This window comes from Astyanax mexicanus, chromosome 14 (genome assembly GCF_023375975.1).
Source record: "Astyanax mexicanus isolate ESR-SI-001 chromosome 14, AstMex3_surface, whole genome shotgun sequence".
Classification (NCBI taxonomy): domain Eukaryota; kingdom Metazoa; phylum Chordata; class Actinopteri; order Characiformes; family Acestrorhamphidae; genus Astyanax; species Astyanax mexicanus.
Window position 1 is genome coordinate 33,926,124 of NC_064421.1, and position 18,217 is coordinate 33,944,340.

The window sequence follows — 18,217 nt, forward strand, 5'->3', positions numbered from 1 at the left end:
AAAAAATCACATTTCAGCCTGGTAATGTGAATGTAACCTTAACCTAGGAACTGTCTTTGCCTTTAGCACGCTACACCACTACATCACAGTATGATTAGTTGATATAATTGACATCAACACAGAATTTCATTGTTGTATTGCATAATAAATGTTTAATGGAGCAGACTGCATCCCCTGGGAGGGATAATGGACTGACACAGCTTGCTCTTTGTGTCTCCAAAAATATAAACCCACCAGATATGGGACAAGACAACACCCATTCACACTGTTCATCCGATTATTATACATTTAAACAAACTCTCAGCTTTAAGCCCACGTATAGAGAGAGAAGTAAAAGAGAGAAAGCAGAAAGTGAGTTACCGCTTGCTGCATCCAGGGTTGCCAGGTCTAGTGTTAAATTCGGCACAAGTCTGTCTAAAAGCTGCCCTTCAGAAGCTTGAACTGGCCCAATATCGAAGGTTGCCCCAGGCATTCACAAGATTCATGGCATCAGTAAAAATTTTATATTTTGGTTTATCTGAACATTTTCTCAACCATCAGACGATTATGTCATTTACTTAGTAGTAGCTGACCTTTGTGCAGAACTAGAAGTTTTACAGCAGCCCATTTGCCCCTCTCACGTCACGGAGGTACGTCATCTTCCACTGCAGCTGATCTGTATCTGTGCTGCAGCAGTTCTGTATCAAACCGTTTGAAGCGCTGAAGCTTTTATAAGGTCGTTGAGACCCTCGAGCTGTAAACAGTGCTTCAAACGGTTTGATATGGAACAGGAGCGTCAAACTCATTTCAGGAAAAGGGCCGGTTTGTTTTGGAAAATATAACACGCTTACATTTCTTTAAAAACATTATTACTATTATTAATTTGCTAATGAGGAGTTTAATATTATTAGCAGATTTTTGATCAGGAGTGTTGCTAGTGGATCAGTGACTGACTGACTGTCTGACTGACAAATGTAGGGCTGCCCCCTGAGTAAAAAAAATGCTCAGTTGACCTGAGATTCTTCACTATTTCATAAATTTGATTGCTTTTTAGTGTGCACAGTGCTGTCAGTTAATTTAAATAAATGTTTTTTTATTGTTTATTGTTATTCATTTAATTACACCTTGATTTCACTTTTTAAAAATTAGAAACTACAAATGATAAGAGCTCATTTTAAACAGAAATACTTGCTGTTGTCAGGCTAATTAATTTTACAAGTCCTGGCGAGCATTATTGTGTCTGTAATTAAAAAAGGCTGTAATTGTGGTCATTCATCATATGCAGTGTCTCTTTTACTGATTTTAAAAAATGTTTTTTAAACGTGTTTTAAAACACATGATTAGCAGGGTTGTACAAAATTCAGAATTAAATTGAGAATAACTTCTAATTTCCAATTTTTCAATCAGACTACAGGCCGATAATACTTACCTCTAAACGGCAAAAGAGCTAGCGCTTATTGCGGTTGATGGCTAATGGCTGATGGCTCAGCACAGTTACTGGCTAATGCTCATGCTGCTCCAGCAGTGCTAGCAGGGGTTAGCAGCAGGCTACAGGCCTGGAGAACTAAACTGAAACTCCTGTATAATGCAGGAGTGTATAATGCATTGACTTTACTCTTCTTACAACCTTATTGGAAAATGTTATACATAAGAAGCACCAGATTATAAAGCGCACTGACAATTTTGGGGAAAATTAAAGGATTTTAAGTGCGCCTTACAGTGCGAAAAATACAGTAAACTCTTTGAGATCACAAACAGGAAGCAGAATTGCAATTCAGATTCAAACTGTACAATAAGAATTCCATAAAATTCTAAGAAATCCATAAGCCATAATTAAGGTGTACTTAACAATGAAGCTTTAGAGTATATATTACATATAATAACAGTTTATGTGAATTTCATACAGATATTATTATATGGACCACAAATTAACATTAAAAACATACCCTATAAAACAGATCATTAAAATCGTATTAACTTTCAAATTGTGGAAAATGATAGGACAGCACTTAATTTCCCAGAATGCATTGCTTTATCCAAGTCTTCATAATGGTTATCCGAATAGTTTTTTAGGCTTTTTAAATAAATGATTATTTAACTGCATTTACCAAACATTGTTTTATTTGATTTTTTTTTAAATGAAGATATTGCTAATTATTCAACAACAAGGGAATGTATGCTTAATATTATTGTCTGTACTTCCATTAAGAAGACAAATGTATGTCAAAAGTACCACATGTAAGTCCTGTAATTCAAATTCAAATTCAATTTAACATCCTGTAGGGTCCATTCAAAATGTAATTGAATTAAATTCTGAATTTAAGTGCTCGGATTATTACATACATTTGAGCTGTAGAGAAAAAGTACAGGTGTTTCAAAAACACATATTACTGTTTCCCTTTAAGGTGGACTGACTCTTGTATTTTAGGACTTTGTGTACATTCTTTGCAATTAAGCGTGCAATTAGACGTGTACAGCAGTGCTGTTTACAGGGCTTGAGAGTGTGTGTAAAGCCGTCCAGATAAAGGCTGAGCTTGTGGATTATTAAACAGAGCATGAAACACAGTAATTACTCTGCAGTGTGGTGCTGAACTAATTATGCTATATTTACACAGATGGGTAGACAGGAATCAGAAGGCAGTACTGTGATGAAGCACACGCACACACACACACATATATACATATATATATATATAAATATATATATATATATATATATATATATATATATATATATATATATATATATATATATATATTTATATATATATTTATATTTATATCAGTGGCGTGCAGTGAATATAGTGGGTACCCCTTCTGCATCCCCCAATCACATTGAAGGACAGCCTTTAAAAGGGCTTTTTAATAGGATGTGACACAATGTCTGTCTGATTAGCAATCTGTCGCAATTCCGTGATAGTTAGCTAATTTTTAAAATAATCCAGCATGCGTGCTGTTTTATGACTAATCAACGTGTAACACCTTAGCACAGCGCTCAGAAGGGGTTAGACAGCCATGGCCCCGCCCCCGGAGTGAAAACCATGAATCTGATTGGTTAGATTGTCCTATGACTTTGCAGACTCAGACTCAGTACTACAACCTTCTCAAAATCAGGAGAAGGGGCACACAGACACGTGAGCAGAAGCCATTTTAAAAAGCTTTGATTGGTTAGAATAGCTGTTAGTAATATAAGAGTCCTGAAGCAACTGAAAAACACAAGACTAATGCTTTGACTTAGTTGCTGTTTTATTTTAGTTAATTTATAAAATAAATTCTTACACTTGCAATAACTATAATATATATTTCCTGATTAAAAATTATGGACATTTTTACATGCACTTATTGTGAACCCTCTGAAGGGTTAGAAGGGCCTGACTGCACACCACTGATCATACAACAGAGATAAACTGTCAATCATTTCTTGCATTAGACAATCAAATGTGTGAAGTACCTGTCTGTCATTCTGTGCATCCGCCAATGTTCTCCAGTCTGCAGCATTCCCCTTCTCAAAGAACCAGAGAGAACCTAAACTAAACTATCAGCATCTAGATTGGCTGATGCAAAACAATATGGATGCTTCATTTTACTCTGCAGTTGGTCAATGCAAAAATATTTTAGGATTTGTTTAGGATTTCTTAAAGATTTAAGGTTCTGTTACCTGTTCTTTTACAAGCAGAGTTGCAAAAATAATATCATATATACAACCCGGTTGATTTAATGATTTTCTCTTGACCTGAAAAAGGGAAAGGTGATATTTAAGGCATTTTCACGTACATGAGAAATAAGTCACTCATTTTTTTTTTTTCAAATATTTCACACTTTTGATTGGCCAATGCAAAAAATGATTAACAGACTATTTGCCACGCCCATTACTACTCCGCAGTATTCCCCTTTTCAGCAATTATCCTAAAGCTAGGAACAACTTAGAGCGAAGATATTATTGGTCAATTTTACTGTTATTTAAAGCAGGCCTCACACTTAATCACACCTGCCTAACCTTCTGTAAATGAACAGCCGGACACAGACTCCACATAACCTAACCCCTCACATTCCAACACAGACTGAATAGGCACTTTTGATTGATTTATTTCCTTGTATATTTGTATTTGTTTGAATGTTGGTTTCAAATCGTAAGTAGACACAGCAAAAAATGGAACTGATGCCTTTTTAAAAAATGTTTTAAGAAAATTTTAGGCCCTCTGAAAGGGCGTAAAGAGCCATGACGGTTCCCCTTTAATACACACACACACTATTGTACAGGAAGGGTGTTACGTGTGTGGATGTATCCTGTTTATTTCACACTGGCGTGCCTCAAAGTGCTTAGTACATTGATGTATCATCACCACAGTTTCTAATCATGTTTTCTCTCTTTTTCTCTTTCTCTCTTCCTCTCTCTCTCTATCTCTGTCTCTGACATCCCGCCCAATCTTTCCTGCTTTTCCAGCTCTGGGGAATTATCAAACAGGGCTACAAGTGCAAAGGTACGCTCCTTTTCTCTCAATCTCCCAAATGAGATTATGAAACTCACTATATCCACTTCCATTTTTTAAAGAGATATTTCACCTTTTCTTTTTTTGCAGATATCATGTCTGAGATGTACACAGAGACACTTAGATTTGTTTGGTTCACAATGCTCTACGATGTTGTAGAAAAACCTCTACACTCTTCCAGAGTTTCGTATATAGGTTGTAGGCAGATAAGAAAAAATAACATAAATTAAAAGATATAATATTGTTATTTTAAGACCACTTTATCCAACTGATATCAGGATAATATAATAGCTTAATAATGCAGTTACCTGGTTCGAATCCCGGTCATGTACTTTGCCTTGAGAGAGCACACCTGGCCTTGCTCTCTATGGGTGGGTAGAGGGAGCTCTCTCCCCTCATCACTCCTAGGGTGATGTAGATCATCACAAAGTGTCTGTGAGCTGATGTATCTGAACCAAGTCGCTGCGCTTTTCTCCAAGAGCGCTGTGATGCTATTCTACAATGCTGCATCAGCAGCAGCTCAAAAAGAAGTGGTGGCTGACCTTACATGTATCGGAGGAGGTATATGCTAGTATTCACCCTCTTTGTGTTGTGGCATCACCAGTGATGGGGGATATGCAGCTGACTAGCAGCTGAATGGGTGGGACAATTGGTCTAGCTTAATTTAAATAAAATTATTTTAAAATATAAAAATAATAATAATGTGATTACATCATTTTTAAATAATCAATGGACTTTTGATTATTATTAATAATTAAACATAGTAATTGAAAATTAAAATATTTAATTTGTGGTTATGTCCATATATCGTACAATCAGTTGGTAATTTAATTACTGTGACAAGTCTAATTTGTGGTAATAGGAATTAGCAGCCATAATGTGTAGAACACCATGCTGTGCTCGAAGGGTTTGATACCCAGGTTAGCCAAGTTGCCATTATTGCGCCTTTGGGCAAGGCCTATAGCCTTCTCAGGTCCAGGGTTGCCAAATAATGGCTGACCTTGTACTCTAACCTTGGCTTTCTCAGCTTGGATAGAGAAAACATTTCGCGTGCAGGTGGTGGCTCAGGGGTTAAAGCTCTGGGTTAATGATGACAAGCTCTTAACACTGTAAGACTGTGTCTGTGAACAATAAACCAATTTTTTTAAGTGTGTAAAATTTGTCTGCTGTCTCCAGACTGTGGGGTGAACTGCCATAAGCAGTGTCGTGAGCTGCTGGTGTTGGCGTGTCGCAGACTTCCTCGTTCCACCTCTCTGGGCAGCGTCTCCCCCGGGGCCCTCACTCATAGCTCCCTGCCCAGCAGCCCTACACTGCCCGTCTGCAAAGGTACAGAGAACTACATAGATGTTCAGTTAATTGTGATCAGCACAGCGATTTATCAGTCTACTCATGCTTTAGTAGAGCTCAGTAACAGTAAGATAAATGACTGATCAGCACAGTGATTTATTAGTCTACTCATGCTTTAGTATAGTTTAGTAAAACTGATATAAATAACTGATCAGCACATTGATTTATCAGTCTAATCATTCTTTAGTAGAGCTCAGTAACAGTAGTATAAATGACTGATCAGCACAGTGATTTATTAGTCTACTCATGCTTTAATAGAGCTCAGTAACAGTAAGATAAATGACTGATCAGCACATTGATTTATCAGTCTACTCATGCTTTAGTAGAGTTTAGAAACACTACAATAAATAACAAATCAGCACAGTAATTTATCAGTCTACTCTTGTTAAACAGAGCTCAGTAATAGTGAGATAAATGACTGATCAGCACAGTGATTTATCAGTCTGCTTATGCTTTAGTAGAGTTCAGAATCACTAAGATAAATAACTGATTAAGACCGTAATTTATCAGTATACTCATGCTTTATTAGAGCTCCAGTAACAGTAAAATAAATGACCCATCAGTCTACTCATGCTTTAATAGAACTCAGTAACACTGAGATCAATAACTGATCAGCACAGTGATTTATCAGTCTGCTCATGCTTTAATAGACCTCAGTTACACTAATATAAATAACTAATAATTACAGTGATTTATCAGTCTACTCATGCTTTAGTATAGTTTAGTAACACTGATATAAATAACAAATCAGCACAGTAATTTATCAGTCTACTCTTGTTAAACAGAGCTCAGTAACAATGAGATAAATAATTGATCAGCACAGTGATTTATCAGTGTACTTATGCTTTAGTAGAGTTCAGAAACACTGGGATAAATAACGTATCAGCAATAGGTGATTTATCAACCCACTCATGCTTTACTGGAGCTCAGTAACACTGAAGTAAATAAGTAATCAGCACAGTGATTTATCAGTCTAGTGATTCATCAGGCTTTAGTAACAGTGTCTTCTTTGACTCTTTTTTCTTACGTTTGCCCATTTTTTTCTCCAGATGAAGATGAGGTGTTTGAGTTTCCCACGGTGAGCTCCTCAGTGGGCTCTGACTTGGAAGGCAAGTCCATTACTCTGATGACTGGCTCTGCTCAGCGGATCTCAGTTCGGCTCCAGAGAGCCACCACTAGCCAGGCCACTCAGACTGAACCGCTGTGGCCCGATCACGGCTGGGGCCCGGCCGCTGATGCCGGCTCACATACTTTCCCCAAGATGAGGTGCAGGCCACACCGTAAATCCTCAAAAAGCAAAGGTTTTGCTCGCTGGGAGAATGAATCGCAAGGGACTGCAGCGACAGGAGGGACCACGCACGGGCGGAGGGATTCACAGGAGCAGACAGAAGAGAAGGAGAGTAACGGAATCTTGACGTTGCATCAGGATGACACAGAGGCTTCTGAGGTAAATCATCAACTTAATCAATCGGGGGGTCACCAAAGCTGCTCCTGGAGCTGCTGTCCTACAGGTTACACCTCCGTCCCCAAATCTAACACACCCCATTTAACTCATCAAATCCTTTTTCACCAGTATTATAACAGTTTAAAATCTAAGTTAATTTTGTGCCGAAATATAATATTTTAATAATCAATAGGAAAAAGTGTATGTTGCAGCTTAAAAACAGAAACTATATATGCTTTTAAAGATTCTTTGTTACCTTAATATTCTTTGCAGTTAGATTTGCAATTGGATTTTTCTTTTATTTTTTGTGTTTTTGTGCTAAAATCTTTTGCCTCTGTAATCTCTTGTTTGCTTCTGCTTAATTTATTTGCTTCTATATATACAGCTCTGGAAAAAATTAAGAGACCACATCAGTTTCTAAATCAGTTTCTCTGATTTTGCTATTTATAGGTATATGTTTGAGTAAAAAGAACATTGTTGTTTTATTCTATGAACTACGGAGAACATTTCTCCCAAATTCCCCCCAAAAATATTGTCATTTAGGGGATGTATTTGCAGAAAAGGAGGAATAACTGAAATAAAAAAATATGTTTCAGAGCTGTATATATTTTTTTAAATGTTTGGTTACTGTAATATTCTTTGCAGTATTTAAAAATTATTTGCCAGTCTTTGCTCTTATTGTTTAGGTTTTGTGCTAAAGTCTTTTGCTTCTGGAATTATTATTTTGCTTCCACTTATAAGTTTTCTTTTTAATCGCTGAACTTAGCGCCAGTGGCCCGTTAGCGCCAATAGTGTTTGGGCATGAAAATGCATCCATAGATAATCTGATCATTGCTCTCGGAAGGGGGGGACTTCAGGGGGGCAATCAGATTAAAGCTGAATCAAGAACTGCCAGTGGAATCAGAAGAGATAGTGGTTGGAGCTAAAGTCTGTTAAAACCAAGCTTTCGAGGAACAGGATTGAACCCGGGTTAGGGTGGGGTTCTTTAGCTTTCCTGGGACATGGCAAAAGTTCCCTGTTCCCATCCTATGACATACTGCAGAGGTTGGCAATTAAGTTTGGCCCTGGGCTAGATATTTCCCAAGCCATTACATGGTGGGCAACAAAATAAAAATCTGTTTTGGAAAATGAAGTGTAATGGGATGGACTGCTAGAGACTAGTAGCTCTCCAGCCCAGAGGGTTGTTGAACCCAATTGCAGAAAAGTTGATCTCAAAGCAGGTAAACCCAAGAAGAAAGGAAAAAAACAAAAAATAAACAGACCGTTCCTCACGCAGGATCAAACCTGTGTTGTCAGCCGTTGCGGTCCAATACACTACGGCTGCCCCAGCTAGTGATTTGGGACACGGTTGGGAAAAAACGCCCTTATAAGGAGAAAGGGAGCCCAAGAACGGGCAGAAAAACGAGAACGGGCGGAAACTAAAGTCAGGCTGAACATGACAGAGAGACAGGGGAGGGAGAAATGTAAAAAAAACTAGCCAGAGAAGCATTTTATATTATTTTTTTTCATTATAGTTCATTATAGTGACATTTTGGCATGTCAGTGTAAATGAATATCTGGCTGTGTTTTAAGTGGTTTGAGAGACATTGTTTGCCAAGTTAATATGTGTAGTTTTACACCAAACTATTCACTTATCAAGGTCATTGTACCTGGTAGAGAGACTGCATTCAGAGTGACATTCATTCAACTATTTGAGTAATGAGATGGTTTTTGGAAAACCAGCACAGATGAGTTGAAACTGGTATGTCTGTACCGGGCAATTGCCGGTGAACAGTTTCCTCTGAAGTTAGGACCTTCTGTAATGGAATAACGAACCGGTAAACAAAGAGTTCCCTAGCCTGCCGTTGGCCGCTAAATGTGGAAAATCTTGCTCAGAAAAAGCTATATTAGCGTGACAAAGGTCAAAAGAGGACTTGAAAGAACTCACAACCACAGCCCAAGCGATCTTGCCGGTGTTCGATGATTCCCCTCCTCCCTTGCTACTCTCAAGGTCCCAAAACATCTTGTTATTTAAGCTCCACCTACCGCATTGCCTTGGAAACACCAGGGTTCCGTGGGCCACCTTCCCTCCGTCATTGACTGGGTGATTATCTCCATCAGGACCCAGAGGGAAGAACACTCAGACGCTTGCTGGTTAATATGGAAAACCTCCTGCCTGCTGCTGCTGTTTTTGCAGCTTAGACAGGCTATTTTAGGACCAGACAGATGCCCTTGTTTGGGGTTCATGCAGAACTCGTTAAAGGTTCATCAAGATAACGTTTGGTAGTGTCATAATTTCAACACTATACTATATTTAGGGAATTTTTAATTCCTTAAAACCAAGGCCAGAACATGATCCATTTACTGTGGTACATGTCTGGCAAAAATGATGATGTCTTACCCTGAGTTTAATCAAGTGGGTGACAAGTCAATCATATGTCATGTGTGGGCATAAATCAGAGTACTAGCATGTTAGCATGATGGAAAATCTAGCAATTAACCTATTGGACTATCTGCTACTTTCTTCCACGCTTAATTTTTCACTAAATTGTCCCTGTATATGTGCAGAAAACGAAGAAACGAGTTATGAGTCTCTTTAAAACAAGTGCAGTAGAAACAAATGGTATAAGAACGTACAGCTCTGGAAAAAATAAGAGACCACTTAAAAATGATGAATTTCTTTAATTTACCTAATACAAAACCTCTGGAATATAATCAAGAGAAAGATGAATGATCCCAAGCCATCAAACCAAGCTGAACTGCTCGAATTTTCGCACCAGGATTAAAGGCATAAAGTTAACCAAAAGCAGTGTGTAAGACTGGTGGAGGAGAACATGCCAAGATGCACGAAAACAGATTAAAAACCAGGGTTACTCCACCAAGTATTAATTTCTGAACTCTTAAAACTTTATGAATATGAACTTGTTTTCTTTGCATTATTTGAGGTCTGAAAGCTCTGTGTCTTTTTGTTATTTTAGCCATTTCTCATTTTCTGCAAATAAATGCTCTAAATGACAGTATTTTTGTTTGGAATTTGGGAGAAATTTCAACAATGTTCATTTTACTCAAACATATACCTATAAATAGCAAAATCGGAGAAACTGATTCAGAAACTGAAGTGGTCTCTTTGTTTTTTTCCAGAGCTGCATACGCTTCAGTGCCCTAAATGCCCTGAATCTTTACTACTCTATTGGTGGTGGTTAATGACCTACCTAGTAGAAAAAATATCCAGCTCACCCCTTTCCCATGGGTACAGCACACTGCCTGCTGTTGTGTTCAATACCTGAAAACTCGGGGTGTGGAAATGGGACTGGGGGAATGGGCAGGTGGTGTGCAGATTCTGAGGATAAAACACACAGATTTTGTGATGAACCACACAGTTCAAATAAGAACATGCTGTCTGAAGCTCTGCTGAACCGAGAGCTAAACTAATACTACATCACTAGGGTTAGGGTTTCCCGTTATACTGATATTCTTTGGTTTTATCCAATGCAACTCGTGTAACACTGACCATCTCCTCCATGTTTGTTACAGATCAGCTGACTTGCCAGCTCGGAGGGCCCAAGCAGGACCCCCCGGAGGCCGTCTTTGCTACGGTCCAAAAAGCTCTCCTCCCTTGGGGACGTGTTGGGGTGCCTTAGGCCCCCGTTTGACCAGGAATAGACAGGGCCTGTACTCGGCCTGAAGACTGATTCTGCTACAGGATTAGAGCATCCCAGACTCCCAGACTGAGCCACCGACAGAAGAACCAGGGCTCGGGGTTGGGGGGAGAGGGTGATTATTGGTGTGGTGTATCCTTGCAGAAACAAAACTGCGGTTGCCAATTTGTTTTATATAAATGTGTGTTTGTGTGTGTGTGTGTGTGTGTGTGTGTGTGTGTGTGTATCTCCAGGTCATGGGGAGATGCTCTTAAACTGGATCCCACTGAGCTACTACTGTGAGGAGCTAGTGACTTGGGAAATGTTTTTTTTTAAGTGTTCTTTTGGGGGTATATTATGTTCACATTTAGTTTAGTAAATTTACTTTAGTAATAGTTCTAATAATTTACAAGCTCAGTTCTCTCAGTTTTAGTCAAAAATGGATTGTTTTTGAGGCAGCAGCTCCTCATTCACTGTGCCAAAAGCAGCGTTATTCCTGAAAGCAAGTTTCTAGGAATCCTTGAACTAAGTCACATTGACATTTAGTGTAGTACGCAGTGTGTGTGTGGGAGGGGGCTGCTTGAGCAAAAGTGTTTTTTTGTGAATGAGGAAGTTTTCCTGAATATTCAGGGTAATGGAGTCTGAGTTAGTGAGCTATTATACAGTTCTGGAAAAAATAAGAGATCATTAAAAATGATTAATTTCTTTGATTTTGCCAAATTAAAAACCTCTGGAATATAATCAAGAGGAAGATGGATGATCACAAGCCATCAAACCAAGCTGAACTGCTTGACTTTTTGCACCAGGAGTGAACATGCCAAGATGCATTAAAACTGTCATTAAAAACCAGGGTTATTCCACCAAATATTGATTTCTGAACTCTGAAAGCTCTGCCACCTTTTTGTTATTTCTGCCATTTCTCATTTTCTGCTGAAAAAAATTGGAATTTGGGAGAAATGTTGTCCATAGTTTATAGAACAAAACAACAATGTACAACATTTTACTCAAACATATACCTATAAATAGCAAAATCAGTGAAACTGATTCAGAAACTGAAGTGGTGTCTTTATTTTTTTCAGAGCTGTATACGCACTGTTTTGTTACAGTTATGTCCAGCTATGTTCAAAAACACTACATGCGGTTTAAGTTATTTAGAAACGTGGTTGCTTGAATGTTGCATGAAGGTTTTGAGGTGATTCGCTTTGAGTTTCAAAGATCTAACGGTTTTTATAAAAAGTGTGCATGTCTTGTTTTGGTGGCGATGAATGGAGGTGAAAAAACGGGTAAAACGGGTTCAAAAGGTCATGCTTATATTACAGTTATATTATGTAAGCGTAGTAATAATGTAAATGAGCTGATTTAGTGTGCAGAGACGGAAGTGGATGTTGAAAGCGTGATGTTGGCGCGTTTACAACATCTATGAGGTAATAACTGATAACACTATACCATGTTTGAGCAGTATATAATGTAATTATGAATGCAGAGAGAAGGTACGCGTGTAGGTCAGTCAGGTGATAAAAAGCAGGACGATCGGAAGACCAGGACACTGACATTTGTGAGGATCATGGAGCCTGAGAGAACCTAAGGGGGCACAAGCAATAGATGGCTGGCACAGGTGTCTATTGGCTGATGTATCGGAGCTGGGGATCCAGTAATTTCCTTAGAGAGTGTGTTGGCTGCCTAGTGATGGTTCATTGGTGGCAGTTTGAACACAGTTAGAGGGAGGCTGTCTTCACAGGTATTGGAGGAGGCATGCACTTGTCCTAAACCTCCTGGTGTAGTGTTTGGCTACTAATTGGCTTAGCTAAATTAGGAAAAAAATTGAGTAAATCCATCATTTTAAAAATCTAGATTAGTGGTTCTTAGTGGTTATTGGCTATACGATACTCAGCACAATACAGTGTTTACAATTTAAAATATTGCAAATTATTGCCATTTTTAATACCACTGTCTGACAACAATCTAAGCATGTAAACTAGGATTTCAGGTTTTTTTGCAAGATTTCTTATTTCATCTTTTGCAAATCTTTAAAACGTAACCTTAAAAACAATTTACAGACGTCATAGTCGTTTGAACCATATTGCATTTTTAAAACTTTCATTTCATTTTACACTGCTTGCAAACAATTGAATCACGCTCTTCTCCTACTCCATGCTAGCTGATAAATCCATTCAGATAAATGAAGCTGGCTAACTAACTAGCTTGCTGTACACGTAATGGGGTATGCAGTACTGTCGGGTGTAGGAATGGCAAAAAATAAAACCCAAACACATTTTCAAATCGATTTCGGGGCATTTTGAATTAAATCAGAATAGCCAGGACTAGGAATCACGATTCTTTAAAGAACCTTTTTTTTTTTGCACCCCTTTTAAACATTAATATTGTTGTGCAAGCAGAACATTGTCTGAGGTCATCTAGCATGCCAGCAGAGGTACATTTACTACAGTTTGAGAACCACTTATCTAGATGCTAAACGTACAATCCGCATTGGTAATGAGTTGCTTCTGGCTCAGTACTTTTTATTCTAGCGCTGGAGAAGAGGCTGAAACAAGGCACTTGACTGACACGAGTTTCCCAGAGGTGACCTCCCTCCATGCTAACAAATCAACCATAAGATCAGCGTTACCAAGCAACCTTGGCTGAAAGGTGGGCAGTAGCGTATATGTGTGAGAGAGCTAGACGAAAAAAAAAGAGAGAGAAAAGCAGAGAGAGGGACAAAAAAAAAATCTGCTCTCTCGTTTTTCCTCATCACATCTGCTATTGTTGGCCAGATGTTTGTCCCATTACTGTTGCCAGGCGCTCAGTGATGGACTGAGAAACGTAGACTAATGCTACATCCATCTGCCCTCAGATCAGTTACACGCTGGGATGAGAAAAGGGCAAGACTGATAGGGTGGCTTATAGTCCACTGCAGACAGTTAACATATGGGTCAGTGTGTGTGTGTGTGTGTGTGTTCTCAGTGAGGTATCGTATGCTTGTGTTTGAACATTACAGTGTGTAAAAGAGATCCACACAAAGGAAGGGTGTAAAGATATATACATTATTACATACATACATAACACACACACACACTGTCACCTGGCACATTACTAACAACACCTGTACACCTACTCATACATGCAGCTACCTAGTTAATTAATCTAGCTAATCTTGTATCTTGGCAGCAGTGTAGCGCCAGCAACTTGTATGAAGTAAAAAAATGAGCTCTACTTCGCTGGTTCAAATCCTGGTCTTGCAGCTTGCCATCAGCTGTCAGAGCTCTGAGAGAGCACAATTGGCCTTGCTCTCTCTGGGTGGGTAGATGGCGCTCTGTCCCCTCATCATTTTAAAGGGTGATGTCGATCAGCACAAGGCATCTGTGAGCTGATGTATCGGAACCGAGTCATTGCGCTTTCCTCCGAGTGCACTGTGATGCTACTCGGAAATGGTGCATCGGCAGCGGTTCGAAAAGAGGCGGTGGCTGACTTCACATGTATCTACTTTTATAAAAAACAGGCCTAAAAATGGTGGTTTGGCTCACATTACCAAAAGTTCTCCAGTACAGTAGATCTTTTCCAGTGCCTTCTCTTCACCCTCTAAAAAATAAAAAATAAAAAAACTAATCCTAGAAAGGGCAGAAGACAAAACTGAACACAACACAACAGAATGAGGCTGCATTATTTACAGCATAGTCACTGTCACTAGGCTTATCAGTGCTGATGGAAGTAGACAGTGGACACTTAAGAAAGCTTTGCGGCTTTTAGACACTGATATTAGGTGTACACAGTATTAGGTGACACAGTAAGCTTTTTTATTATTCGTTGTGAAAATGTTGAAAACCCCAGCGCACCACAGAGACATGCAGTATTTCTTCATAATTAAATTATATTACAACCAAAATGAAACCCCAAAAATTTATAATACTAGTGCATTTAAAAAATAATAATAATTGAAAAGTTTCTTATATTTCTGTAATTCAGTTCAAAATGTGAAACTCATATTATATAGACGTATTACACAGTGTGATCTATTTTAAATGCTTATTTCTTTTATTGTTAATGATTACGGCTTACATCCAATAAAAACCCAAAAATCAATATTTTAGAAATATAGAATACTATATATGACACCAATTGGTATTTTCGGCAGCGTGGGCAGTGTGCCAAGTCCTGCTGGAAAATGAGATCCGCATCTCATCAGCAGAGTAAAGCATGAAGTGCCTCCATGTCATCTGCTGGTGTTGATCCACTGTGCTATACTGTATCAAGTCTAAATGCAGTGCAGTGTTTTCCCGGAAAATCTTACCGGCCTTAATGCTTCCCTCTGCTGACAACTTTTATGGATATGCGGATTTTATTTTCCAGCAGGATAATACTCTAATTTTCAGAGACACATATTTTTGGGTTTTCATAATTATAATGCTTAAAATAGATCACTCTGTGTTTAATACATCTATATAATATGAGTTTCACTGAAATTATGAAACTTTACAATGATATTCAAATTTTTTGAGATACCTGAAAATTCCATAGAATGCCAGAAATCCAGTATGAAAAAAATAATTTTCACTGGGAATGATCTGGCTCAGCACAGAGAACATTTCCACGTGGTTTGTTGAACGTTTCTGTGTGAAAACACTTGAAAACACAAGATCCTTTAGACCGGAGCAAAGTGTTGGCACCCCTAAAATGTTTCTAGAAAATTATCGCATTTTTTTTTCTTTGTGTATATTAGAACAAACCCAAAAACTAAGAAAAAGAGCACACCCTTTAACCCTAGGTTAATAATTCAGCTATTAATCCTTTTGCAAAAACTATTGGGAATTACTTGGTTATCAACTGGTTGGCATGTTTTGTGGAGTTCCACAGGGCTCTTTGGTAGGGCGTATGAAACTGACGTTAAAAATTATAGCACTGTAGTTGTGAGGCTGTGCGTTGTGGGCTGACATAAAAGGTCTAAAGGTTAAGCACTAAACTAAGCAAATGTAATGTAATAAAGTACAATTAGAAAGAGAAACATACTGCCACACAATAAATACTTCTGTTCAAAACTAGCATTATTATTATTTTTTTATAGTGAGGACACCCAGAATCTGCTGAAAGTGCTAGAAAAAAGGAACAGGAGGTTAGTTACTGAAAGTTAAGGGAGATGGACTGAAATAAAAACTGCCTTTAGTTTAATTTGTTCAATAATTAAAGTGTTCTGTGGGTTGCTGTGTGAATAAGGGACTGTAAAGAGCTGAGTACGACCTAAAAAGTTGTAGCTTGGGACACATTTCTATGTTGTTTCGTTTTGTTGAATTTTACATTATTAAATTATTCTTGTATAGGCTTTTTGTAGTATTAATGCAACCATTATAATTATCATGGCCTTCATCACTGATCTGAACTGGTCTGCTTGAGTAAACCTTGAGCATTTCGTTTCGTTTAATTCACTTAAACGCAGTGTTTCGTGGATCTTCAATAGCAGTCAAACCTGCAGAGAGAACAAACTTCATTCGTTTGTCTCTGAATGGAGTTTTATCTGCAGAACACTGGATTTGACTGTGTTCTAATTCTGAATTGGTTTTAATTGAAATTAAACATATGATGTTTTTAAAGGACAGCTTGCCATATTTTGAGTACATTTGTTGGGGTAATACTGACTGCGCAGCAGCTTTAGGCTGATATTTATTAATGACTCAGGGCCTTTATCTGTGATGCAAGCTTGACCAACTGTATTGAATTTATGACAGCAAGGGACTCGTTTCATTCTGTGCTTTTGATCCTTTTGGTGGAAACGATATTTAGATGTTTATAATTAAGGTGGACTCTATGAACTACTCTGACAAATACAAATGAGTGTTATTTTCAAGGATTAATTTAAAGTAATGTTATTTAAAATATAGTGTATTTTTATAGAAAAAAACAAAGCTGAAGACATTTTTTTTTCATTGTGTATCATTTTCTGATGAGCATATTTTGAGATTTTGTTAGCATTCCTGTATTTGTCACGGCTACTGTAGAAAAAAAAAAAAAACTTGATTTCTTGGTGTTCCACCATGTTCGTAGTTACTTTTATTTTTGCTAGAAAAATTGTCTTCACTGAGGAACTTACACTACATGGATGCTTGTTTTTAGTAGTTGGAATAAAGCCCACTGCTTTTCAGAAATATCACACAGTAGCCTCATTACTGTTTCACTGTAATTTCTGAATAAATAACTATATCTTTATGATTAGCGTCCTGTTTTTTTTTAATGATTAAACACTGAATGATACATTTAGACTCTCTGCAGAATTCAGCTACAGCTACAGAGAAGCAGCCAAGAGGCCCATGGTCACTCTGGAGGAGCTGCAGAAATCCACAGCACAGGTTGGAGAATCCTATGGAGAGTCTATGGGACAACTATCGTATTTTTCAAACTATGAGGTGCACCAGATTAGAAGGCGCACTATCAATAAATGTCTCTTTTCTGGTCTATTTTTATACATAAGGCACACCGGGTTATACGATTTTTTTAATACAACTAGTGAGGAACAGGGGTGTCGCAATGTTTTCCTTCTAATTCAGCAGATAAAGCTAAGATAAGCTAAGTAAAAAAAAAGAAAAAAAAGAAAAGTAAATCGAGCGCTGGATGTGAATCTACACAGATTTCTCTCCTGAAAACTGTTTATTTGGGTAAGTAAAGTGCTTCCATTTATTTTATAGTAAGCATAGATTTCCAGCAGTCAACCGTTAGCAGTAATGCTAATGCTGCTCCAGCGCTAGCCAGGGTTAGCAGCAGGCTACATGCAGTTTATGTTCCCCTCTGGACAGCCTAAGAGCTAGCAGCTAATGCTAATTCTCCTGGAGAATGCTTCAGTGGAGTGGCTTTACTGCTCCTTACAACCTGACTGGTGAAATTCATACATAAGGTGCACTGGATTATAAGTGATAACTGATGATTTTTGGGAAAATTAAAGGATTTTAAGTAAAAAAATACGATACAAGCTGTGCCCTGACTTCTCTAATATAGATCTACGTTGATGCAAGTGTTGCCACCTGATAAAATGAAAAGATATGAAAAATATTTGGAGAAATGTGCAGGGTGTACTCACTTCTGGGAGATACTGTATATAATTAGTATATTTAATAAATATTTTATAAACCTAGAGACAATAAGTTCTGGAGACAGTTTTGATGTGTTTAAATAGCAGTAATGATTAAACCCTATTACATGGCTGTATATCACCCCCTGGTGGATATGTGAAAAAAGGAGTACTTCAGCATAAGCTTTTCTATTACATTTACATTTGTAAAGTTGCCTGTAAAAGTATTCATACTCCTTAAACTTTTGCACATTTTGTAAACTTACAACAACATACTTAAATGTATTTTGTT

At 37.9% G+C, this 18,217-nt stretch overlaps 1 protein-coding gene across 2 annotated transcripts in view; it reads left to right on the forward strand.

Annotated features, from left to right (window-relative positions):
• rasgrp3 (RAS guanyl releasing protein 3 (calcium and DAG-regulated)) overlaps positions 1–17,069 on the forward strand; it is a 121,751-nt gene extending 104,682 nt beyond the window's left edge. For both annotated transcript variants that reach the window (XM_007238737.4, XM_015602847.3), the window contains exons 14-17: positions 4,424–4,460; positions 5,646–5,795; positions 6,866–7,263; positions 10,774–17,069. In XM_007238737.4, coding sequence (XP_007238799.3) covers positions 4,424–4,460; positions 5,646–5,795; positions 6,866–7,263; positions 10,774–10,782 — 594 coding nt within the window. In that variant the 3' untranslated portion in view covers positions 10,783–17,069. The remainder of the gene's footprint in view (positions 1–4,423; positions 4,461–5,645; positions 5,796–6,865; positions 7,264–10,773) is intronic.
• The last annotated feature ends 1,148 nt before the right edge of the window (positions 17,070–18,217 follow it).